The sequence below is a fragment of the Chlamydomonas reinhardtii genome, chromosome 6, assembly GCF_000002595.2.
Source record: "Chlamydomonas reinhardtii strain CC-503 cw92 mt+ chromosome 6, whole genome shotgun sequence".
Taxonomy (NCBI): domain Eukaryota; kingdom Viridiplantae; phylum Chlorophyta; class Chlorophyceae; order Chlamydomonadales; family Chlamydomonadaceae; genus Chlamydomonas; species Chlamydomonas reinhardtii.
Window position 1 is genome coordinate 5,151,732 of NC_057009.1, and position 23,515 is coordinate 5,175,246.

The window sequence follows — 23,515 nt, forward strand, 5'->3', positions numbered from 1 at the left end:
CCAGTATTTCCACCCTTCGCAACCGGTTACGGCCGAGCGGATCCAAGCCATACGGAATGCCGAGACGAGACTCACTGCGAGCAACTTTGCGTACTCGAAACTTGCTCAAGGTGTGCGTACATGAAAATCTGCATATGTACTCAGAGCGTAGGCGCTAGGTTACGGACTCGCGTGCTAGCCCCGAAATGATTCGGACTCGCGTAGGGTTGAGAGGTACAAGGTGAAGCACAGACGATTAATGAGGACAAGATAGCGGAAAATGAGTGAACCCTTGTTAGTTTTCGACCCACAGCCGGTCCACATATTGCTGTTAGTGTTTGGCCTCTTCACAATTGTTTTCGCGACTTTCGGGCGCGTCCTTAAGGTTAGTGCTAAGCAGTTGGTGCAGGGAAACAATCACAGCGAGGTTGGAGTTGGCCACGAGCTGCGCCAGGAATGCCCTTCTAGTTCGGCACCGGGGGTTCGGCACAAGCTCGCCGCGCTCGCAGCAGCAGCCAGCAGACACATCTACTGTGGCTAGGAAGGGGGGCGGTTGCAGCCCATGAGCGCTCCTGCCTGCGCCAGCGCATGCGCAGGGAAGACACGCGGCACGCTGGCACCCTCGCCCCGTGCCGCCCCCTGCGCTTTCATCACTGTTCACCTCCATACTGCCGCCTCCACGCCCCACGCCGCCCGCAGGAGCGGCTCTTCCTCACCGAGCCGCTATGCGCCACCTGCATAGGCATCTTCATAGCGGCCGCGGCGGTGGGCATTGAGACGCGGCTGGACCCGGTGCACAATGAGAGCACGCGCATCGTACTGCTGGAGTTGACCCGGCTCACCATCGTGGTGCAGGTCAGTGCGTGCGGGGGCGCGCGGTTTGGCTGCAGGCAGGAGGGCCGCAGGCCGGCCGTAGGGCCGCAGGAAGGATGGGGAGCAGCCAAGAAGTGCTTCCCGCTCCCCGTGCAACATTCCAATCATCCTCCGTGGGCAGCATCGCCTTACGCGCCTCCACACCTGCACGCGCACGCGCACATGCGCATGCGCACACGCACGCACGCACGCACGCACGCACGCACGCACGCACGCACGTACTTCGCCCTGCCTACCTCCTGCGTCTCCCTATCTTCCCTCCCTGTCCCTCCCGCCCATTGCTTCTCTACCCCTATCTTCACTGCAAACCCCAACTGCCGCCCCCCATGAACGGCTACCCCCTGCCATCCCCCTCCAGGTCATGACCACTGCGCTGGAGCTGCCCACGGGTCTGGTGGTACGGCAATGGCAGGCGCTGCTGCTGCTGCTGGGACCCGTGCTGGCGGCGGGTGAGCGAGAGGGGCGGCGGGTGCGTGGCGCTCGGCCGGTATTAGCGCGTGGCGCCTCCGATGCTATCTATGCGAAGCCGCGTGATATCCATGTATATATGGCCACACCTTGCTAGGGCAGGACAGCAATACGGTATCCTTGCATCCAACCGGAACGCACATGACCACAAGACCACACGTGCAGGCTGGTGGCTGGCCATGTTGCTTGTGTGGGGCATCATGGACTTCGAGTGGAAGGAGGCAAGTCGTTGTATGTTTGGCTCGCACACGCAGCCGAGCTGCCCGTGCACCCCGTGCCAACACGCACAGTAGCATGCTACCTACCGGGGTCGGCATGCCACGTTACAACACAGTCAGTCGCACGCGCTTACACAGCCCGATCAACGCCATCGCGCGCCCCTCGCCACCATACGTCCACAGGCGTGCTTGATTGGCGCGTGTGTGACGGCCACAGACCCTGTGCTGGCGCACGCTATCGTGCAAGGTGGGGTGTGGTCTGGGTTGCTGCTCTATCTTGTTTGGGCTGGTCTGGTCTGGGCCATGCCGGGGTACGGCATACCGCAACGGCGCCGCAGCGGCACCGGTGTGCAGCTTTACCAAAATACGCACACAGCTGTGCGTTTGCGGTTTCTGTCCTTTGCCGTTTAACTCTTCGTGGCTCGCAGGCACCTTTGCTGAGACGCTGCTGCCGGGCCGGCTGCGCGACCTCATGTCCGCCGAGTCCGCCGCCAACGACGGCTTTGCCTACCCCTTCGTGATGCTGCCCGTGCTGCTGCTCACACAGCCCGCCACACCGCACCTGGCGGCAGAGTACCTGGTGCGTGATGTGTGCGTACGTAATGAACGAAACGCACAAGGAGAGAGGGTCGACACGTACGTATCAATGGAAAGGGATCGCTCGCCTGCTGCATGTATTTGTGTGTCGATTACGCGTTGGCCTCTACCATGGCGCTCAACCTGCCTGCTGGTGGTCCGCGGCCACCGCCCTGCTGCAGGTGACTGTGTGGCTGTGGGAGATTATCACCGGCTGCGTCATCTGCGGCCTCATCGGCTTCATCAGCGGCACCATCCTCAAATGGGCGGACCGCAAGGGCTTTGTGGAGAATACCTCGCTCGTGGGGTACAGCATCGTGCTGGCACTCAGCGTGGTGCGTGGCGCGTGCGGGCGTGATGTATGTATGTATGTGTGTGTGTGTGTGTGTGTGTGTGTGTGTGTGTGTGTGTGTGTGTGTGTGTGTGTGTGTGTCGCAACGGAAAACGGCAAGCGCGCGGTAGCTGACGGCCAGGGAACAGGAAAAGAGGCGCAGGGCAGCAGTGGGGAATGGATGGATGAAGGAGACTGCTACGCGCGTCCTGCACTTGCCCACTCAAGCCCCGCCGCTTGCACACACATGTTGACGCGCGCTCCACATGCACACGCCCTGCTGCCCCCTGTCTATTTCAGCTGGGCGCGGGCCGCTGCCTTAACATCAACGAGATATTGGGCTCCTTTGTGGCTGGCGTCGCCTTCGCGTCCGCACTGGACGCACGCGACCGCATCGCCGAGCTGCAGATCCAGGTGCGCGTTCCGGTGACTCCGTGAGCTGTTCCACCACACACATACGCACACACATGCCGCCTGCTACTGCCACTGCCACTGCTACTGCCCCCACAGGAGACTGCAGACCTGCTGCTGGGCAACTTGTTCTTCCTGGCGTTCGGCGCCTCCATCCCCTGGGACAGCTGGGGCGACGTGGGCTTCGGGGCGGGCCAGATGGTGGGCGTGGCGCTGGCGGTGCTGGGCCTGAAGCGGCTGCCTGTGCTGCTGGCGGTGTACAGGTGAGGAAGCAGTAGGGGGCGGCTGTGGGCCAAGAGACAATGGCTGGGTAGGGGAGTGGGGATGCTGCTGGGGTGTGGGCGTCAGGGGAATGGGTGGTACTCAGATCAGATTGGCCGCTGCAGTTCAAAGGTGCAACGACCCAGCCACCATCTCCGATATATACCAAACTCGTGCCGCGCAGGTTGATGCCCAGCGGCCTCCACACGGTGGCGGAGGCGGCACACTTCGGCTGGTGAGCTGTGCGTGATTGCTCCAGGAGCTTGGCGTCACGTTGTTGGCGTCGTCAGTGGCCAGCAGGGCACGGCGGTCAGTCATGTCACAGGTGCCTTCCGTACCCTTTGCCTGACCACTGCCACCCATACTTGTACACACAGGTTCGGCCCGGTGGGGGTGGCGGCTTTCTTTTACGCGCTGGAGGTCATTGAAAAGGTGCGGCGGACGTGCGGGTGTCTGCTCCCTGCAGCTAGCTGAGACTCGGCTCCTCACCACGCGCGTGCCTTGAACGTGCTGTCCCAAGTCCCAACCCTTTCTACCTTGTCCTATCGCATTTTTATGTCCTGCAGGTCGGCGGCGACACGGGCGAGCGCTGCTACGTGCTGCTCACGTGGATCATCTTCGTCTCCATCATCATCCACGGAGTCAGCGGCGTGCCCTTCACAAAGCTGCTGTCGCCGGGCATGGACCTGAGCGAGGAGCACGCGCGCGAGGCGGCGGCGAAGGCGGCCGCGGCGGAGGCGGCGGAGGCCGCGGCGGCGGCGGCTGACGGGGGCGTCATAAAGGAGCTGGCGGCGAGTGGGGACAGCAGCAGTGGCGGGGAGGTGGCGCTGCAGGTGCACCACCTGGCAGCCGCGGGGGCTGGGGCGGCGGCGGCGGCGACGGCGGCGAGGAGCGGTGTGGCGAAGGCAGCTGGAGGCGTGCGGGCGTGGTTCGGGCGCCTGGCGGCAGCGGTAGGCTGCTGCGGGGAGGGAGGCCCTGCGCCCGCGGCGGCCGACACGCACGGGCTCAGAGCAGCGGGCACTGCCGGCGGCGTGGGCGGGTCAAGTCGGTACGCCATGTATGCGTCACCCAGCCTGCGTGCAGCAGGTGCGGCCGGCGGCACGGCACGCGTGTCGTTTGCGCCGCGGCGTTACCACCAACTGGCGACCGCGTCAGTGCCGCTGCCGGCTGCTGCTGCTGCGGGTGGTGCGGTGGGGAATGGGAGCATGCACCGGAATGGGAGTCAGCAGCGAGCTACAGGGCGGCAGGCAGCGGTGCCGCAGCAGGTCGTTGCAGATGCCGAGGCGCCGCCACCTCGTCAGCCGCTCTGCGGGGAGGCAGAGATGGTCTCAGCCCGCGCCTAATGGCGACTATGTTTACTCGTGTTTGTTGGTTGCTGTCACGCAAGACTAGCTAGCAGGTTTTAGTGGTGTGGTGCATTTAGTCGTTCCGTATAAGCAGGAAGACTCTTGAAGTAAATGAGATGCCTTAGCAGGTGTGTGCATACGGCAATGTTGCGTGAGTGACTCCCTGTTGGCTGACACGGCGAAAGGACGTACATATAAGGATACAGATACAGCACTGGGGTGGGGTTGACCTTGGGCGGTGGATTGGACACACACACAACGCGATAAGCACAGACTACTGTTTCGTTACCCTTGGACAAACAAGTTGTTGATGACGGGTACTCTGTCACAGTACTGTGGTGCAAGCGGGCGCGACCGCGGGCGCCCTGTAAAGGCATCTGCCATTCGGACGTCATGTAACTGGCCGTCTCTACCTTCCACGCACGCACATGTCCGCAGCCTCAGCACCCCCGCTTTGTCCAGGCGCCGCGCTCCATCCGCACGTAGCGGCCACCATCCCGCACCGCACCTCTAATTCCTAAGCAAACACCCCATACTCACGAGGCCACGACATGCATGCCATGTGCCTAACCTCTGGCTACCACCAAGCTGCTGTTGTAAACAGCAGCGCTATCAATCCCGCCACAGTATACCAGTAAATGACATCAAACGCGCATCACTGTTTACGCACGCAAAAGCTTACTCCATTGGCAAGTTGCCGAATCCACCGCTGTCAGGGGGCTGCTGCGACGCTGGCTCTGACGGCGGCGGCGGTGGCCGCTTCAGCGGCGGCGGCCGCGGAGAGGGCGGCGGACGTCTTGCTGGCGGGTGGGGCGCAGGTCTCCTGGGCGGCGGCGGAGGCGACGGCGACTCCTCTAGAGGTGGCTGCTGTGACGGCTGCTCTGAAACCTGGTCTGGCTGTGATGGCGGCTGCTGCTGTAGCGGGGGCTGGGATGGTTGCTGCTGTTCCGACAACGGCGGCTCATCAGCATGCGCAGCAGGGCGGGACCAAGGCGGCGATTGGGCTGGCGGCGCCGACGACGCGTAGTCGTGTGGAGGTGGGTACGGCGGCGGGACAGCGCCGTAGTATGGCGATGGTGGTGGTGGGTAGGAAAGCGTGCCATACCCATACTGCCCGCCCCCATAGAACGGCAGCGAGGGTGGTGGTGATGCGTAGGCCGTCACCGCCGGAGGGCCCTGCATCGCCGGCTCCGGGCCACCGGCGGGACCACCGCTGTCGCCTCCGCCTCCGCCGCTGCCCCCGCCGCCATCCGGAAACAGGACAAGCGGGAAGAAGCTGGTCCGGGCCTGCTCGCCCGCCAAGGAGCTCAGCACACGCAGCCCGCTACTTATGGTCAGACCAGTTGCAGTTTCGTCCAGGTAGCAAGCCACCCGGTACGGCTGCTGCGGTCGCAGCTCCAGGCCCCCTCCTGCCGCATCCACTCCTCCTGCAGCGCTGCTGGGGTCCGCCGCAGCAGCCGACCAGTTGGCGCTGGTCCAGGTGCCCAGGACGCGGCCACCCAACACGGCCCCTCCTCCATCACCACCCGCCGCCGCACCCGCTGTCGTGGCTGCTGGCAGCTCCTCCAGAGTGCAGGTCACGCCCTCCGCATCCAGCTCCGGCGGCTCAAACACGGCGGCGGCGCTGGACGAGGCAGACACGGCGGCGCCGCCATCGGCCGCCGGTGGGCTGTACACCACCCGCAGCACGAGCGGGGAGCTACCCACGTCGCTCACGCGCGCCAGCTCCACATACTTGCCCGCGAAGCCGTCCACGCAATCCGTGTACATTGCGAGGAAGTCCGCGACGCTGCTGGTGCGAGCCATGGTGCCAAAGTCCAAGCCGCTGAGAGCGGCGGCGCGCGCTGCGTCCGGCGTGAGATCCACACACGCGGCGAGCACGAAGAGGTTCACGGCGGCGCGCGCCGGCGACTCGCCCTGCCAGCCCCACTGCTCCTCATAGGCTGCTGCGTCCCAGGCTCCGTAGTAGTCCGTTGTGAGCACAGACGCCGCGACGCCGAAGGCCCGCTGCGCCGCCGGCGTGTCGAGCTGGAGCAAATAGGCTCCCTCCCCAGTGGCCCCACCGGCAGCGGCGGCTCCTCCCAGGGAGTCCGTGAGGTGGCACACAACGTCCATGAAGGAGACAAAGGCGCTCTGCGCTACCTGGCTGCTGCTACTCGCACTGCCGGTCTGCTGCGCCGCCGCCGCCTGGTAAAGGAGCGAGTAGACTCCGGTTTGCGCAATGCTGGCACACCCCTGCCGCGTCTGCGCGTACCAGCTGGCACCAGAGGCGCGTGGTGATAGCGGCGAGGGAGGCGGCGGCGGCGGGGGCGGCGGAGGCGGGGGCGCGGAGGGAGGCTGCAGAGGCCGTGGCGGGCGCAAGGTGGTTGGAGACGGCGGCGGCCGCTTGCGAGGAGGCGGCCGCGGCGGTGGTGGCGGCGGGGGAGGTGGTGGCGGCGGGGGAGGGCTGAGCTCGGGAGCTGGTGGTTTCGGAGCTGGTGGTGGCGGAGGAGGCGGAGGGCGAGGGGGCGGAGGGCGCGGCGGGGGTGACCGCGGGCGCGGTGGAGGGGGTGAGGGTGGTGGTGGTGGTGAGGGCGGTGGTGGCGGTGGTGGTGGCGGAGGAGGGGGTGGAGAGGAGGGATACGGGCTGGGTGGGGGCGGCCGCTTGCGTGGTGGTGGGGATGGAGGAGGAGGGGGCGGCTTCACTGGGGGCGGCGGGGGAGGGGGAGGGGATGGCGGCAGGGGCGACGGCGGCGACTTGGCCAAGGGTGGAGGCGGAGGCCGCTTTCGCGGCGGCGTTGGCGACGGAGGGGAAGGACTCGGAGGGGGAAAGCCCGGCGGGGCATCGCCCTCGGGTGGTGGCTCGGTGAGTGGTGGCGATGGAGGGGGAAAGCCCGGCGGGGCATCGCCCTCGGGTGGTGGCTCGGCGAGTGGTGGCGGCGGCGGGTCGTAGTAGAAGCTTCCGTTGTCGGCAGATGGGGGCGCCTCATCGCCGCCATGGGCTGGGGGTTGGGCGTCGTTGGCTTGGGTGTCGCACATGATGCCGACGACATCGCTGGTGTCACAGGAGATGGAGCTGCCCCAGTCGCTATGGTAGCAGTCTGACAGGGGCGTGTGCCTGCTGGGGCAGCTGATCCAGTCCTGTGGGGTGTGGGCAGCAGGTGGCGTGGCGTGGGCACACCTACCGACCTCCAGCAGTTCGTGCGTGTGTGCATTTTATACATTGCGTGCGTGTCACACGTGAGCACCTACCACAGCTCCTAACAGACCAGCCATGCGTGATGAATGAACACCAACGCCTTCCACTGGCACACATCCAACCGCCACACCATACCGGGCACACACACACACACACACACACACACACACACACACACACACATCGCATACACTGTCTTTGCGCAACGTTTTCCTGTGCTCTTTAACACACACACACACACACACACACACACACACACACACACACACACACACACACACACACACACACACACACACACACACACCGTAAGTAACTCCGGCGCCGCTTGGGCGGGCTTCGTTTTGTTGTTTTTTTCTAACACACACGGTCTGCGGTTTTCTTTCTCATGTTTCCTAACATATACACACACACACACACCTAGCCCCCCCCACACACACACCTAGCCCGGCCCCCCACAAAGACACGTCAGCACGTACCAGCCAGATCCGTGTGGTGCTGCCCCGGGTGGCGGTGGAGGTGTAGTGGCGCCAGGCGCCGGGGTAGCCCAGGGCGTCGCACACCACCCTCAACTCCACGTCATCGAAGTACTGGGCACTTGGGGGGGCGAGGTGGGGTGGAGGGCGGGGGCGGGGACAGCAGCAGCAGCAGTGGGTGAGGGAGCGAAGCGAGGTGGGGGGCGTTAGGAGTGTACTAGTGATTACGGTCGCAGTACGGTATGCAGATGGTGGATGCCGAAGGTATCCACCAATACTGTGGGTGCACGCACGCACGCAGCTAAGCACATGCGTTTTACTGCTGGCAGCATTGGATAGGTGAGGCTACTGCTGTGGCTACTACTGGATGGGGCCGCCCTTCTCGGACACAATGAGCACGAGTATGAACAGGGACGGCATACGAGAGCGCGCAGCAGGCGGCGCGTGGCACGTTGCGGCACGCCCCATTGACGAACACACCACCCAGTTCCTAGCTAGGAGCTCACGACTCTGTCCCCGCCCCCCCCCCGCCTTGCCCCCCGCTGTGCGTCTTACCATACCAAGCCCCATTTCCCCGCGTGGTATATCTCCAAGGTGCCGTTGAATGGGTCGCCCCCGCCCGTTAGCCTTAGCTGGAGCTCCTGAGGTGTGGCGCCTGTGTGCGAGGGGTAGGAGCAACGCATGCGCGCGCGCGCGATGTCAGCAGCGAAATGGTGACACACGGGTGGGCTGTCCTTGGGTTGTCAGCAGACCAGGCATCATTCCTCACCTTGAGCCGTGTAAGCCGTCAGGCCGACCAGGACAGCCGCAAAGAGCAGGCTCGCTCTCGTCGCTGCTGTTACTGTTTGGTCGCTTCGTTTACACATTGCGGCTGCTGCCGTCTCTGTCACAAGGACGTATCTGAGCAGTTGCTGCACTAGTTAATTTACATATCGGCGACCTATGTACCAGTGCAGCGGCGGGCGAGCACGCCAACGAGAGCAGCACTCCTGGCCAAATGTGCTCGGGAATGCGACGCGAATCCTACCGGTACAACACTACTGGGCACGCACAAAGTTCAGCAACAAGTTACTGAACGATGGCCCTCATTCCGCATGACAATGCAAAGCTCACAGGCTGGCTCGGTTTTAGGCAATCGTACGGCGCCGAGCCCGCCATGCGGGAAACCACCAAACAAACACTGCATGCCCTCAACTGTCTCGCGCATATGAAATACAATCGCAATATGCCCCATACACACAGTCTGGACCGGCCGGATGGTGTTTCAGCGACTGTATCCTGGTTGGGTGGCACCTCGAACACTCAGCACTCAAAACAGGCAACACGCACGTGCCCCGAACCTTTCCGCACGCACCTAGACCAGCCCATGGCCCCATGACACACTGCTGCGCTGCACACCTCCCACCGCGCCTGTCTAGCCTCCTGCTGCTGACCCAGTTTCCCATCCCGCCCCGGCCTCCTGCTGCTGACCCGGTTCCCATCCCGCCCCGCCCGCCTCCTGCCAATCCCTCACATGGAAGCGCCCGGTCCTTCCTGCGACGCCGCTGCAGTCGCCACCGCCGCAGCTGTCGACGTGAGCGGCGGCGGTGCCCGGTCCGGCGCTGCTGCTGCGGCTAGCAGGTGCGCGATGTAGCGTGTCCGCAGCGTGGGCTGTCGCAACGCAGCAAACTGGTCCGCCACCACCACCGCCACGCACCAGCCGCATTCCTGCAAGCCAGGGCAAGCCACGTCAGGAACAAGGCTATCAGGAACAAGGCGCACGCGAGGAGTCACTCGTCGCAGGCAAGCATGAAACGCGATCGACGGCGCCCATACAAATCCGTACCGCCATAGGTTATGCATGTGTCGGATGGCCTTCAATCCCTGCCTGCCCATCCCCGCCGTCCCCGCGCAAGCTGTCTCCCAGCCGCCGCCCCTGGCCTCAGCACCCCATCCACACCAGCCACTCGCACGCAGCCCAAAGCATGCAGCCAAGCCCATCCATACACACACGGTACGGCGCCCACACCACGCGCCCACCTGCAACAGCTGCACGGTGGTGAACAGCGGCCCCAGGGGCTGGCCCGAGTCGTTGGTGGCGAAGTCCGACCGCTCAGCCAGCAGGAGCACTGCGCGCCGCCCGCCAGTGCCACCGCCGCCGCCGCTGCCGCCACTGACGCTGCTTCCCTCAGCAGTCGCCACGTCTGTCAGCTCCACAGCCGCGGGCAGGCCCAGCGGGAACACGGGGTGCGTGCGCAGCAGCCGCGGCGCGTAGCCCAGCTGCCGCGCCGCCACCGCCACCGCCTCTTGCAGCGGGTGCCGCCGCCGCTGTGCGCGCTGCCAGCAGCCCCGCAGCTGCTCCACAAGCGCTTCATGCTGCTCCTGCTGCCGCTGCCACTGTTCCTGGTGTTGGTGTTGATGGTTCTGTCGGCCCTCGCGCCCCGACCTCTTCCTACCGCCAGCCGCCCCCTCTCCTGCCATTTCCGGCGCCTGCCCTGGCCGCTGCGTACCGCGCCGCGGCCCGCCCGGCCCCTGCAGGAACGCCTCTGCCTCGGCCCGCACCTGCGTGTAGGGGCTGGCGAGCAGCAGCGCCACCGCCTCGGCCACAATGAGCGCCACACCGGCCTCCAGCGGCGGCCCCGTGACAGCCACGGGGGCTGCAGGGGCCGTGGCAGAGCCGCCTGTCTGGCCGCTACTGCTGCTGTTGCTGCCGCTACTGCCGCTGCTGCTGCTGCTGGAGCCGCCGGAATGGGGCGTGGCCGCATCCTCCTGCTGCCACGCCGCGCGCGCCTCCGCCGCCCACGCAGCGCCCACGCCGCTGCCCCCGCCCCCGCTGCCGCCGCCACCCCCATCCACACCTCCATCCTCCCCGACTTCCCGCGCCTCCTCGCCGTCGCGCCGCGGCGGCGCTGCCAGCCGCCGCAGCACCGCTCGCAGGCAGGCCGCGAAGCGGCGGCCGCCGCCCGCGCCCGCCAGCACGAGCTGCTGTACCGCCAGGCTCCACAGCAGCACCGCCGCCTGGTGCCTGTTTAGGCGCGGCGCCAGGGCCCGCAGCTCGGCGGCGGAGGGCCCGCGCCAGGCCAGTGCCACGCCCGCCGTCAGGTGCGCCACCGCCCAGTGCCCCTGCGTGAAGCTCGCGGGCGGCAGGCGCAGCTCCCCCTCCGTCCCGCGGCTGCTCCTGCCGCCGCCACCGGCGCCTGTGGCGGTGTCGGTGTCGGCGCTGTTGGTGCTACTGCCGCCGGTGGTGGTGGTGGTGGTGGTGGTGCTACTGCCGCCGGTGTGCTGCAGCGCGGCGCACAGGCGCTCCAGGGCCTCCCGCTGGTAGTGGCCGGCCACGGCGCACGCCCACAGCACCACCGCCACGCGGCCTGGACCCAGGCGGGACACCTGCAGCCGCACCGCGTAGAGAGGAGGGGTCGCGGCTGCGCAGCCACAAGAGCAAAGGACAGGCTCCCATGCGCGCATGCGGGTCTCGGCGCAAGACACAGATATGCCACACACGCCTACATTGCATCAAGCCACACATCACATCACTGACAGAGCGACACGCGAATGGAGCTACCCCAAGCACCCCGAACCACAGCCAGCAAAACCGCAACAATGTCCTCCACGCGCTGCAAGCTGGTTCTGGGTCTGGATTTACTTGGGATGGGAATATACTTGCCTGACACACATATGATATACACACACACACACACACACACACACACACACACACACACACACACACACACACACACACACACACACACACACACACACACACACACACACACACACACACACACACACACACACACACCTTGCGCAGCACCGCCGCCAGCAGTGTGTCGTACAGCAGCGGGCTGTAGCAGTCCGCCGCAGCAAACGCCCACAGCGTCAGCGCAGCCCAGCGCGACCGCACCGCCGCGCCGCCGCCGCCGCCCGCACCGCCCGCCCCCTCGCCAGCGCCGGCACCGTCCTCCTCGTCCTCCTCCTCGTGCTGCTGCTCCGGACCCTGCGCCTGCGCCTGCGCCTGCGCCTGCGCCCGCGCCGGCGCCTGCCGTGGCGGCGGCGGCGACGCCGCAAAGAGGCGCATCACCGCCACTGCGGCGCTCTGCATCAGAGCGGGCGAGGCATAGCCCGAGGACGCCAGCGCCCACAGCATCATCGCGAGGCCGTTGCGCGGAAGCCGGGCCAGCAGGCCGCCGCCGCCGCCACGGCCGCCGCCGCCACCGCCGTACCCGATGCCGCTGCTGCTGCTGGCACTAGCACCACTGTTGCTGTCGCTGTCGGTGCCGCTGCCGCTGCCGTCGGGGTTCAGGAGCCGCAGCCCCTCCACCCCGGCCTCCTCGCCGTCCTCCCACTCCAGCAGCGGCTCGGGCTCCTCCTCACCCGGGTCACTCTCCGCCTCCTCCACCTCCTCCGCGTCCATGGCCACAACTTGCGCCTGGTCGGCGTCGGCTAGGTCGCCCGCGGCAAAGAACTCCGGCTGCAAACTGCTGTGTCCGCCGCCGCCAGCCGCCAGCAACGCGCCGGTGTCGTCAGCATCTGCTCCGCCCTCTCCCGCCTCCGCCTCCGCCTCCGCCGCGTCCTGAGACACCGCAACGCCCAGCGCCGGGCCCCGATACCCCGAGCCCTGTGCAGCCGCCACTGGCCTGCTGCCCCCAGCTTCTGCGCGCGGCCCTGCAGCCGCTGCCCCACCCGGCGCCGCCGCCGCCGCCGCCACCCCTCCCGCCACCCCGCCTGCCGCCGCCGGCGCCATGAGCATCATGTCCGCCGCGGTGCCCAGCACGCCGGCGTCGCCGCGGCCCAGCTGCACATAGGCGCACACCACCAGCGGCAGCTGCCGCAGGCTCAGGCGCGGCAGCAGGCGCGGCGCGGCGGCGGCGAACGCGTCCAGCAGGCGGCCCGCCGCTGGCTCAGCCGCCGCCGCCTCTGGCCCCCGCCGGCCCAACACCCACAGCGTCATCACCGCCGCATCCAGCTGCCCCGCGCCGAGCAGCTCCGGCTCCAGCCCCCGTGCGAGCCTGCGCCGGCCCCCCCGGCTGCTGGACTCCAGCCCGCTGGCCCAGGAATCACCGACTTCCGACTCGCGCCTGTGCGCCTGGACCCACTCCTCCTCCAGCTCCTCCTCCAAGCCGCTCCTCTCCGCGTCTGAATCCGCCGCCTCCAGCCGCCGCAGCAGCACCGCCGCCAGCTGCTCCGACGCCAGCGCCGCCAGCCGCCGCCGCAGCGGCGCCGCCAGCCCCAGGCGCTCAGCCGACCACGCGGCCACCGCCGCGTGGCTGGGCTGCACAGCACCCGGACGTGCCGACTGCACGCCCCACCTCGCCCCGCCTGCCCCCCTGCTCCTCGCCAACCCGCCCTCCATCTCCGCCCCCGCCTCCGTCAACCCGGCCTCACGCAGCAAAGCCTCGCCAGCCGCCTCCGCCGCTGCTTGCCCCACGCTGCCTGCGCCGCGGCCGACGCCCAGCCGCGCCAGACACCACATGAACGTCGCCGCGCGCAGCGAGCCGCTGTAGCGCTCAGCGGCGGCACCGCCGGCCCCGCTGCTGTCACTGCTACTGCGGTCAGTGCCGGTGCCACTGCCAGGCCAGCCGCCGCGCCGCGCCGCCTCCGCCGCCTCCGCCGCCAGTAGCGCCGTCACCGCGCCCTCGTGTCGGAAGCGCAGCGACGCAAACGCCACGAGCAGCTGCGTCCGCGTGTGGTCCGACCAGCCCCGAGACGGCGTCAAGCCCGGTGCCTGGTCCCAGGGAGCGCCTGCTTCCGACGCCGCCGCGGCAGCCACGGCAGCCGCTGTCCGTGTTCCGTCACTGCTCCGGCCGCTTGTTGACGGCTCCTCGCCGTCTCTGCCGCCCGCCGCCTGCCCCCGCGCCTCTGGCGCAGCACCGGCCCCTGGCCCCGCCGCAGGCGCCACGCCTGACGCCGCACCCGCCGCACCGCCCGACGCCGCCGCCGCCGCCACGTGCTCCGCCACGTCGCGCAGCAGCCGCGGACACCTGAACCGCAGCCCCGCCAGGCTGGCGGCGAACAGCGCCACGTCGCCGGGGGCAGCTGCGCGCAGCTGCGCGCGGAAGGCGGCGGCAGCTGCGCGCAGGAAGGCGCCGTCGTGCCGGCGCAGGCGCCTGCAGGCCCAGGCCATCATGGCCAGGCCCTGCGGCGCCGTGGCGGGCGCCTGGGCGGCGGCGTGCGCGACCAGGCGCGCCAGCAGCGCGCGCCGCGGCCGCGCGCCCACGTGCGCCAGCCCCCACAGCACGTGCGCCGTGTCGTGCGGCGTGAAGGCGGGCAGCGCGGCGGCGGTGCGCGCCAGCAGCGCCGGCACCAGGTCGGGCGGCCCGGCGGCGCGCCAGGTGCCCAGAGCCCACAGGATGTTGGCGACGGCCTGCGGCGCCGCGTCCGCAAGCAGCAGGCCAACAGGCCCGGCCGCGGCGGCACCGGTACCGGTACCGCCGCCGGCGCCGTCACTGCGGCCAACGCTGCCTCTGGAACTGCTGCCTATGCTGCTGGTGGCTCCGGCAAGCGGGTGGTATCCGGTGCCGCCGGCCGCTGGCGGCCCTGTTGCTGCTGCCCCGCCTGGGCTGCGAAGCTGCCGCCGGCGCTCCTCCTCCGCCACCACCGCGGCAAGCAACGCTCGTGGCGGCGGCCGGCCGAGCTTGGCCAGCGACCACAGCACCGTCGCAACCTCCCGACCTGAGGCCTGGGGCAGCAGCGCCTTAAAGCGGTCGGCCAACGCATCCACGGCGGACGACGACGACGCTGCGCTGGCCCGGCGGGGGTCCAGTTTGACGGCCATGGCCAACGCTGCCGCAATGTGAATGTGATTGAGCACATCCCAGTTGCTGCTGCATGCCGTGAACAGCTGATTGACGTGCCGTGCACGCTTGATGGTTGCGGTGAGCAGCGGCGCATCCAGGGTTGGCGATGCGGGGGAAGAGAGGCCTCGCCTGCTGTCCCAGCTGCCGGCTGAATTGTTTGATATGACATGGGCAACTAGCTGACGCAATGTTGACTTGACCAGTCGCGGGGGCCGCAGCGCCTGCCGGGTCCAATTTGCATGGCATCCTCTGTCCGCAGCCGCCGCTGCTCTCATCCCTCCTGTTATAGTTTCATGGCTTCATGTTGAGATAATCGGGCAACAGCGAGGTTTATCCAGGTACATCGCTGCACGGCTGGAACTAGCTTCGCAACATGCACTGTTTTCTGTTCTGCAGACTTGCAAACGATTGGCTTACAATTTATGTAAGCGACAAAGCGTTTCGACCCTGGTTGTGTGTGAAGAGCAGGCTGACATGGAACCGGCGGCCAAACACAGCACCCTGGCACCCACTCGCACACCCACTCGCCCACCCACACCGACCGCGTGGCCTTCCAAGCGCGCGCTAGTTGCGATACCCAGTGCAGCCTCGTTGCTAACCTCTGAATTCTACTATTAAAATCTAAACAACCAGAAAGAGTCTGGCACGCTCGCTGTACCTTGGCTGGGACTGAGCCCTGCAGATGTCCCTGTACACCACCCCTGCTCGCACCTTGCCCTGCCAAACAACCACCTCCTGCTGCACACCTGATGTGCTAACTGATGCACACAAGAGCGACTCTCTCAAAATCCCTGTGCAACAACACGCTTGGTCACTCCACCACACGCTGCATGCTGGGCAGGCGCTCCGACCTGCCGCCAGCAGCGCCTCCGCCTTGCGCCGCCGCCGCCTGCTCTTGCTCCTGCAGCTGCTGCTCCTCCATGTGGTGTGCGTGCGCCTCCTCGCCGCCTCGCTTGAAGCGAGTCACGGCTTTCAGCTTGGTGGCCGCCCGCTCCCACCTGCAGCCAGCCGGGGGCGCCGGGGGAGTGTTGAGCTGCAATCAAGGAAGCCATACGCCGACACCATGCGAACATTTGCAGACACGTGCAAACACTCGTAACATCCGCCGGTGGTAGCCCCCTTACATGAGTTTGGAAGCGCTCTTGCCCGAGCCGCCGCCACTGCCGCCGCCGCTGCCGCCGCCGCCAGAGAGAAAACCGCCGCCGCCGCCGCTGCCGTCACTGGAGCCCCGCCGCCAGCCGCGCGCGGGCGACACAGGCGAGCCGACATCACTGCCGCCGCCGCCGCCGCCGCTGCCACCCGCGGCCGCCGCCGCCGCCATCATAGCTGCCGCCGCCGGCGACGCCGCCGACACCGAGGCCGCGGACGCCGACGTGCCGGACGCGGGCTTGAGCGTGTTCCGCTGCCTCAGGAAGGCCTGGTAGGCTGGGTTGAAGTGCTGGAAGCAGGCCACACACACGCACCGCGACTCGTGGCCGCAGGAGCCCGTGGCGCCGTGCGGGCTGTAGGCCGTGTGTGCGCCGCACACCGTCTGCTGGCAGCGGCCGCAGTAGTGCCGCCGCGCGTAGTCACGGTAGTGCAGCAGGTCCAGCTTCTTGCCGCACCCGGGCAGCGCGCACACCTTGTCCTTGTCGCGGCCGCTGCGCGCCGCCGCCGCCGCCGCCGCCAGCATCTCCGCGCCCGCCGCCAGAGCCGCCGCCTCCGCGTCGGGGTCGCCCGTCCCACCCGCCGCGCCCAGCGCGCCCATGCTTCGCGCCACGTGCAACCCACTGGCACTGCCGCCGCCGCCGCCAGGGCCGCTGCCGCTGCTACCCGCCGCCACTCCTGCTAAGGACAGGGAGCCCGAGCTGGCGCCGCCGCCGCCGGCTCCGCTGCTGGGCAGCCCGCGGCCGCGGCCCAGGCCGGCGGGTGAGGAGGTGCGCAGCCCCTCGACGCTGCTGCTGCCGTGCATGCCGCCAACGTGAACGTGCGACTGGTGGGGAGGGCGGTGCGGGGGCGCGTGCGAGTGGTAGTTGCCACCACTGCCGCCGACGGCTGCAGCACCGTCGTAGCCGCCACTGCCACTACCGCCGCCGCCGGCAGCAGCACCGGGCTGCGCGACGTCGTTCTCGCTATTGCTGCGGTGCATGCCAGCCGACGCACGCTGCAACAAGCCCAGCCCCACCCCTGCTAAGGCGCCGCCGCCGCGGCCGCCTGTGGCGACTGCGCCAGGGCTGCCGTACGCCGCCGCGGCCCCAGGCGCCGGCGAGCCCCCTGCATCCATGTAGTGCGCCCCTGCGGCCCCTGCCGAGCCCACCAGCCCCACGGCAGCCCCCGAGTAGCTGCCGGCGCCGTTGCTGCTGCCAACGCGCCCGCGAGCCCCGCCCCCTGGAATGGGCACGGGGCTTGCAAGGGCCTGCGGCCTGGAGGCCGCAGGCGCCGCCCCTGTCACCGACACCGCCCTCCCGGTCCCACCGCCGGAGCCGCCCGCTCCGCCTTGCAAGCCGTCCCACCCCGCACCAGCGGCGCCGAATGCGCTTGCGCCTGTCCTGCCGCCTCCGCCGCCTCCGCCGCCACCACCGCCACCGCCGCCGCCAGCCGCCGGGCCCACGTGCTGCAGCTGGTGCTGGTGCTGCTGATGCAGGTGCTCGTGCAGGTGCAGCAGCGACTCCTGCAGCGACGGCCCCAGAGGCGGCACATGCGGCTGTAGCGCCGGGCCGGCAGCCAGCTGTAGCAGCCACTCGGGCGGCTGCAGCCCCAGGGCCGCGCAGGCGCGCGCGCCCGCGGCCGCCACCGCCGCTATCACAGCTTGCAGCACCGGAAGCGGCAGCAGCCGCAGCAGCCACGGCAGCACCAGCAGCAGCACGCTGCTCCACCCAGCCAGCAGCCCGCCGCCGCCGCCGCCGCCAGTGTTTCCAGTCACGCCGCCGGAGCGGCCCTTGTTGCTCGCGGCCGCGCCGCGCGCGCCGCCGGCCGCCACGTCCACCGCCGCTCCAGACCCCTGCCCCGCCAAGCCCGCCGCGCCAGCTGCGCTGCGCGCCTCGTGCTGCTTGAGTAGCAGCAACAACAGCTCCTGCTGCTGCTCCTGCCGCCGCCGGGCCGCCGCGCGGTCCTCTGCGGCGTCGTGGTCGTCGTGTGGGTCCAACGCATCCAACAGTTCCGGTAGGGGCGCGAAGGTCGTGGCGCGCGGCCGGTGCTGAGGAGGGCTGCGGCCTGCCACCACCCCCCGGTGGTGCTGATGGCGCTGATGGTGCTGCTCCGGGGGCGGTGTTGTTGCGCCGCCAGCGCCGCCGCCGCTGTCAATGGTCAGGTTGCCTGCAGCCTCTGCCGCAGCAGCCGCTGCGCCGGCCTCCACGCCCGATGCGGCGAGGGCAGCCGGCCCCAGCGCCGGGTATCCCGCCGGCGGCACCAGCACCGGCACCGGCACGAGCTGGGAGCCGCCGCCCACCTCGAACTCGCACGCCGCCATGCCGTAGGGGCTCCGGCCGTACAGGTTCCATGCACCCACGCGGTACAGCGCCCGAGCCACGTGCGCCGCCGGCCCCGCCGCCACCGCCCCCTGCGCCCCGCCGCCGGCGCCCTGCGCCGCCGCGCTGCCGCCGCCGGGCACCAGCGCCGGCACGGGTGCTGAGGCCGCGGGCGCCTCGTCCACAATGACCGCCGCCGGCTCGGCGTCATCCACCTCCGCCACCACCTGTGTGACACGCGACACGTCGGGCCGCGGCACGGCATGGCACGTGCGGATGGTAAGCCCACAGAGACGTACACAGCGACTGCCGCTGACTGAAGCTATCGTCCTATGGCTTCAGTTGCACGAGGCGCCTGGTGCCCGACCACACCGGCCTGCCCCAGTCCCCCACTGCCGCACTGCCCCACTGCCCAGCATCTGCCGTAGTGCCCTGGTGCGCCGCCAGAGCCCCCTGCCCCAGCATTTGCTCCAATGCCCCAGTGCCGTACAGCCCCGCTGCCCACCTGCCAGGAGCCGTCCGCCGCCGCCCGCTCCAGCACGTAGCGGTGCAGCGGCGGCCGCCCCGGGTGCAGCGGCGGCGACCACATCACAGCCACACGCGGCGCCGGGGCGCCACCGCCGGCGCCGCCGCTGCCGCCTATGCCCGGCGGAACCGTGCTGCAAGCCACAGCCTGCGACCAAGCAGCCACGGCGGGCACCCACTTGCTACATACACGTCGTACACACGCGGCTGGCGGCGCAGCTTAGTGTCAACATAATACCCCAATGCGGGCTCCATGGGTCAGCGCGTGTCGCTGTGTGCGTGCGGCGCCACCCTCAAACGGTATGAGACACGGCCCCGTGCGCGCCCACTCTGCCCGCGGCCGCACCTGCGGCTCCGAGGGCGGGCGGCCCAGCCCCAGTATCTGGCGGCGTATGGCCCGGACCACCTTGGAGCGGTGGAAGGGGCTGGAGATCTGGGAGGTGTGGGGGTGGGACCGGGTGAGGCAGGGGCCGGGTGAGGCAGGGCCGGGTGAGGTGGCGTGAGGCCGGGCAGCGCTGCAGCAGGCGCGGAGGACAGCACGTCCGCAACAGGCCGCCCGTCAGCCCACGCATCCGCGTGACGTCCCAGCAGCACACCCGCCTTGCACGGACGACGTGCCGTTCCTCCGCCTCCCCCTGCCGCCTATCCGAGCCCGCTATCTCCGGAGCGCACCGCGCCCCCAGCTGCCCCCACCCCCGACGTCATTCCCCGGCAGCCGCCCCACTGCCCACTGCCCCAGCCGCCTCGCAGCTCCCCCACCCCCCACACCAATACCACACGAGCCCACACCCACCCACCCACCCACACAACCCGGCGCTGTCAGTGGGCGGGCTATCGTTTCCTCTTCAACACAATCCCCAGCGCCCACCCCCCGCCCACACACACACGCGCTCTCACCCCCAGCTCGCTGTCCAGCACCTCGCCGTTGCGCTCCACAAGCACAGGGAAGTCCAGCGGCGTGATGGCGTGGCGCCGGAACGCCTCGGCATACTGCGGCAGGCCCTGCAAGGGAGCGGGAGCCCACGCCATGAGTGGTTAGTAGGGGAAAGAAAGCGGGCAGGCAGGTGGGTGGCGGGTAGGTGGGCATGGGTTGTGATTTATGAAGGTGCCGCTACAAACGGCGCGCTGGCGGCGTTGGTTCGTAGCGGCGGCGGCGGCGGCGGGGCTCTTGGAAGCGTCCAGGCTGCGGCCTGGCGGCCGCGGGAGCGCAACCCGCACCGCCGCTAGGCCTGCGTAAGCCGCTAGACTGACGTGAGTCGCTCGCGCTGCAGGAGCGGCACAGGTACACAGGGGGCCGGCTGTCGCGCACCAGCAACCCCCGGCCCCGCCCTCGCCCTCGGCTGGCTTCCCTTCCCTGCCTATGTCCGGCGCACGCACCAGGCCGTGACGTATCCACTCCCACACCCGCACGCCACTGAGGACGTTGTGCAGGTGCAGGTCTAGCTCATCGACGGAGACGGTGGACCCCGCGTCGCCCCCGTCAATGGTGTCCGCAATCATCCGGGCGGCCTCCGCGGCTTCCGAGGGCGAGTCAAACTCGCTGCCGCCGATGGACGACTCCACGTACTTCGAGGCCTCCGACGCGTCCACGGAGCCATCCCGATTCGCGTCCAGCTCTTGGAAGAACGCGTCGAGTGCTGGTGCTCGCACGGGTGAGGACACGCTGTGCGCCAAGAGGCACGTCAGAGCAAGGAGAAACGCAGCCGAACCGCATTTTGCAGCTCTCATCATATTTGCCCAAACTTTCGGCGCGTTCGGCCGTGTCTACCAGAGCGAAACTATCATGCTGAACTCGTCGTGAAGTCTGTCCCAGCCTGCGCCATTCTTTGTTCCATTATGTACATATTTGCAGCAGTAGGCTTTTCCAGCGTGTTAGAGCGTTAGAATATTCATATGTTCTCTGGCTGTCCACTGACGATTGCCGCAGACCGCGATTGACATCTGGCAGGCTTGCAGCGCTTGGAAAAGCTGCTACAATAACAACCTCCTTTGTATCCACTGCACTCTTAAATGCCACTGTAGCAGGAGTCAACGACTCAGCACAATTGCATTTCTGCTGATGGGTAGAGCTCTTGTTTGGAAGCGGCCAGAAGCAGGCGCTCCAGCACCAGGAGCGCCTGCAGGACCCGATAATCCTGGAGCGACCGGGGGCGCGGGCGCTGCTCCGCCGATGAAGCGTCCCCCGACAGGGTCGCCTCCACAGGGCCGCCCCGTTGGGCCGCCAGGAGCTGCCCCGCAGCAGGTGCCGCAGCAGGCCTGGAGCCAGCATCCAATCGCACAACAGCAACATCAGCAACAGCATTCGGGTTTCCAACCGGCGCACCCTCACGGCGGCGGCCGGGGCCGAGGGCGGGGGCGGGGGCCTTACCTCGGACGAGGGGGGCGGCACCCGCACGCATACCCACACGCGCCCACTGCGGTGCCTGACTCTGGAGCTGAGGGGGAGGCGGTGGCAGCAGCAGCCGCATCGGGAGCAGCACCAGGAGGTCCTGGGCTATCTCGGCCACGAGCAGGGGCAGCAGCGCACCCGCCCAGCGCTGGTCAGACGCAAGAGCCTGGGCAGGGGCAGGGGCAGGTAGCAGCCAACGGCTTCCACCAGCACGCACATCATCAACGTCAGCAACGACAGCATCAACAAAACCAGGACCATCAACATCACCCGGATCAGCACCAACACCAGCACCAACACAGTCATCCGGACCAGGACTCGGAACCGCAGCTGCGGCCGGTGAAGCGGCCACGCACGGAGCACGGTGCGGCGGAGCATGCCCACTCGGCGCCGGCATCCGGCGTGGGTGCTGGTCCGGCAGGCGCAGGAGGTCCAGGTGCAGGAGGTCCAGGCGCAGGAGGGCCACGGCAAGGGGGCGGGCCTCCTGGCGGCGCAACTGCAGCGGGAGCAGCTGCGGCGGCAGCGGCGAAGGCAGAAGCCGAGGCGGAAGCGGCGGCGAAGGCTGCCAAGGCCCAGCAGGAGGTGGAGCGGCTGAGGCGCCAGCTCGCAGCCAAAGAGGCGGCGCTTAAAGCCAAGAAGGTGAGCGGTGGCGACGGGGTTCAGTGCAGCCAATCGGACCAACTGCAATGCTTGCTGCAACAGCGTGTTCGGTGCAGCACTCGCCGCTTTGTGTCATTACCGGTACGGGTGTCAAATACCAACGTATCCATTTGCCTTGTCGAGTGCAGGCAGAGCAGGCTGCCAAACAGGCCGCGGAGCTGGCACAAATGGTGAGAACGGGGTTTGGGGCTTGGAGTCGACGAGCTGATTGGTGTGTCGACGCGAACGTGGCCCCAGGCTCCTGCAGCCCTCCGCGGTCAAGCATGTTTGGTACCAAGCCACAGGCGCTGAGCCTGCGACGGTCCGCTACTGCGCCCACTCGACGCCGTGATCATAGCTGTCGTTGCGTCCTGTCGCAATTCCGTAACCTTCCTGTTTGCTGCTGCGCCCCGCAGGCGGCCCTCCAGCGGGAGGCGGAGCAGCGGCGGGCGCAGCTCACCCGCGGGCTGGCGGCGCTGGCGGAGGCCGTGGCGCCAGAGGCCGAGGCGGCGGGCGGGGCGGGTGGCGGCGGCGGCAGCGGCTCGGCGGCTGTGAAGCTGGCGGGTCCTGAGGACGTGGCGCGTGTGTCCAGAGCGGTGTCGGACTACGAGGTGCTGCAGGTGAGAGCGCAGGGCGGGGGCGGGGGCGGGGCCGGGGGCAGGGGCGGCGCAGGGGCAGGATGGAGTGGCAGGATGGAGCGGCAGGGCAGGGGCGGGGGCAGGGGCGGGGCAAGTCAGCGCAGCGCAGGGGCGGGGCAGGGCAGGATGGAATGGCAGGGCAGGGCTTGGCAGGGCAGCGCAGGGCAGGGCAGGGCACGGCACAAGCATTGAAGCATGCAGAACACTTCCAGCGACGCGGTGCGGACATGTGACGCTCGCGGTGTTACCTTGCGCATACCGTGTATGTACTAGAGCGCACAATGGAAGGAACACGAAGGAGACGTCGTATGAACGGCATGTTTGTGTGCCCGCCCACCAACCCACCCTCGCTCTTTTGCACGCGTTCGGCTTAGTTTGAGCTGATACGGTATCTATAACCCCCACCGCCCAGCCCACCCCAGTCCCACACACACGTGCCCCCGTTCCCCTCGCAGCTGCTGCCCGGCTGCACCGCGGTGGAGGTGCGGAAGGCGTACCGGCGGCTGGCGGCGTCGCTTCACCCGGACAAGTGCACGGAGGCGGGCGCGCAGGAGGCGTTCATCCGTGTCGCAGACGCCTACAAGGCACTGTTGCGGCGTGGCGGCGGCGGGTGATTCGCCATGTGGGCGGGATGTGGGCCTTATGGGATGTGTGCGTGGTTGTAGTAGGAAGGGGCTGTGAGCCAAACCATGCAAGTTCAGCCTGTGATCAGTTGGGACCAGGGGCGGTGGTGGTCAAGAGTGCATACGAGGCGACGCGAGTGCTTTACTTGACAGTCTGCAAGTAGACGCATGTGTTGACTGTGTTGCCGTCTTGCTAACCAAGAGCACCAAGGAGAGCGCGTCCCGTGTCCGCGGCTGGTCAGGAGACCTGATTGCCGCAGGCTGGGATGTGTGTGCAGGTTGGGCACCCCTGGCTTCATCGTGGCGGCGGTGTGTCGGACCTGGATTCAGCGGTAGACGCACTGCTGTAACAATAACTGCTG

General features: G+C 68.2%; 5 protein-coding genes across 5 annotated transcripts; 2 read left to right on the top strand and 3 right to left on the bottom strand.

Annotated features, from left to right (window-relative positions):
* The first annotated feature begins 44 nt into the window (after positions 1–44).
* Positions 45–4,686, top strand: CHLRE_06g281400v5 (uncharacterized protein). The gene is made up of 12 exons (XM_043063267.1): positions 45–364; positions 679–834; positions 1,211–1,301; positions 1,486–1,541; positions 1,722–1,785; positions 1,967–2,118; positions 2,297–2,449; positions 2,746–2,859; positions 2,956–3,119; positions 3,302–3,352; positions 3,495–3,549; positions 3,684–4,686. Exons 1-12 carry the CDS (start codon positions 260–262, stop codon positions 4,458–4,460), a joined length of 1,938 nt encoding a protein of 645 aa, XP_042923973.1. The 5' UTR covers positions 45–259; the 3' UTR covers positions 4,461–4,686.
* Positions 4,687–4,688: 2 nt separating this feature from the next.
* Positions 4,689–9,554, bottom strand: CHLRE_06g281450v5 (uncharacterized protein). Its single transcript, XM_043063268.1, has 4 exons — positions 8,887–9,554; positions 8,673–8,772; positions 8,121–8,238; positions 4,689–7,583 (listed from the first exon to the last, which is right to left on the bottom strand). The coding sequence occupies exons 1-4, from the start codon at positions 8,981–8,983 to the stop codon at positions 5,142–5,144; spliced, it is 2,757 nt and encodes a 918-aa protein (XP_042923974.1). The 5' UTR covers positions 8,984–9,554; the 3' UTR covers positions 4,689–5,141.
* A 54-nt stretch (positions 9,555–9,608) lies between these two features.
* On the bottom strand, positions 9,609–15,234 carry CHLRE_06g281500v5 (uncharacterized protein). The gene is made up of 3 exons (XM_043063269.1): positions 11,899–15,234; positions 10,137–11,483; positions 9,609–9,824 (listed from the first exon to the last, which is right to left on the bottom strand). The coding sequence occupies exons 1-3, from the start codon at positions 14,869–14,871 to the stop codon at positions 9,627–9,629; spliced, it is 4,518 nt and encodes a 1,505-aa protein (XP_042923975.1). The 5' UTR covers positions 14,872–15,234; the 3' UTR covers positions 9,609–9,626.
* Positions 15,235–15,294: 60 nt separating this feature from the next.
* CHLRE_06g281526v5 (uncharacterized protein) lies at positions 15,295–20,724 on the bottom strand. The gene is made up of 6 exons (XM_043063270.1): positions 20,242–20,724; positions 19,762–19,866; positions 19,211–19,297; positions 18,845–19,012; positions 16,018–18,566; positions 15,295–15,891 (listed from the first exon to the last, which is right to left on the bottom strand). The coding sequence occupies exons 1-6, from the start codon at positions 20,593–20,595 to the stop codon at positions 15,705–15,707; spliced, it is 3,450 nt and encodes a 1,149-aa protein (XP_042923976.1). The 5' UTR covers positions 20,596–20,724; the 3' UTR covers positions 15,295–15,704.
* A 120-nt stretch (positions 20,725–20,844) lies between these two features.
* Positions 20,845–23,515, top strand: CHLRE_06g281563v5 (uncharacterized protein). Its single transcript, XM_043063271.1, has 4 exons — positions 20,845–21,892; positions 22,042–22,083; positions 22,309–22,512; positions 22,986–23,515. The coding sequence occupies exons 1-4, from the start codon at positions 21,035–21,037 to the stop codon at positions 23,142–23,144; spliced, it is 1,263 nt and encodes a 420-aa protein (XP_042923977.1). The 5' UTR covers positions 20,845–21,034; the 3' UTR covers positions 23,145–23,515.

Coding starts and splice junctions, on each gene's coding strand:
- CHLRE_06g281400v5 (XM_043063267.1), top strand. CDS start 260: ATGAGTGAACCCTTGTTAGTTTTCGACCCACAGCCGGTCCACATATTG. Junction 365..678: donor CTTTCGGGCGCGTCCTTAAG/GTTAGTGCTAAG, acceptor CGCCGCCCGCAG/GAGCGGCTCTTCCTCACCGA. Junction 2,119..2,296: donor ACCTGGCGGCAGAGTACCTG/GTGCGTGATGTG, acceptor GCCCTGCTGCAG/GTGACTGTGTGGCTGTGGGA.
- CHLRE_06g281450v5 (XM_043063268.1), bottom strand. CDS start 8,983: ATGTGTAAACGAAGCGACCAAACAGTAACAGCAGCGACGAGAGCGAGC. Junction 8,773..8,886: donor GACGGCTTACACGGCTCAAG/GTGAGGAATGAT, acceptor CCTCGCACACAG/GCGCCACACCTCAGGAGCTC. Junction 7,584..8,120: donor GCACCACACGGATCTGGCTG/GTACGTGCTGAC, acceptor CACACCCCACAG/GACTGGATCAGCTGCCCCAG.
- CHLRE_06g281500v5 (XM_043063269.1), bottom strand. CDS start 14,871: ATGGCCGTCAAACTGGACCCCCGCCGGGCCAGCGCAGCGTCGTCGTCG. Junction 11,484..11,898: donor TGGCGGCGGTGCTGCGCAAG/GTGTGTGTGTGT, acceptor GTGCGGCTGCAG/GTGTCCCGCCTGGGTCCAGG. Junction 9,825..10,136: donor CCACCGTGCAGCTGTTGCAG/GTGGGCGCGTGG, acceptor CCTGGCTTGCAG/GAATGCGGCTGGTGCGTGGC.
- CHLRE_06g281526v5 (XM_043063270.1), bottom strand. CDS start 20,595: ATGATGAGAGCTGCAAAATGCGGTTCGGCTGCGTTTCTCCTTGCTCTG. Junction 19,013..19,210: donor GCCCGCCCTCGGAGCCGCAG/GTGCGGCCGCGG, acceptor GCTTGGTCGCAG/GCTGTGGCTTGCAGCACGGT. Junction 15,892..16,017: donor AAGAGCGCTTCCAAACTCAT/GTAAGGGGGCTA, acceptor GGCTGGCTGCAG/GTGGGAGCGGGCGGCCACCA.
- CHLRE_06g281563v5 (XM_043063271.1), top strand. CDS start 21,035: ATGAAGCGTCCCCCGACAGGGTCGCCTCCACAGGGCCGCCCCGTTGGG. Junction 22,084..22,308: donor CCGCGGAGCTGGCACAAATG/GTGAGAACGGGG, acceptor TGCGCCCCGCAG/GCGGCCCTCCAGCGGGAGGC. Junction 22,513..22,985: donor CGGACTACGAGGTGCTGCAG/GTGAGAGCGCAG, acceptor TTCCCCTCGCAG/CTGCTGCCCGGCTGCACCGC.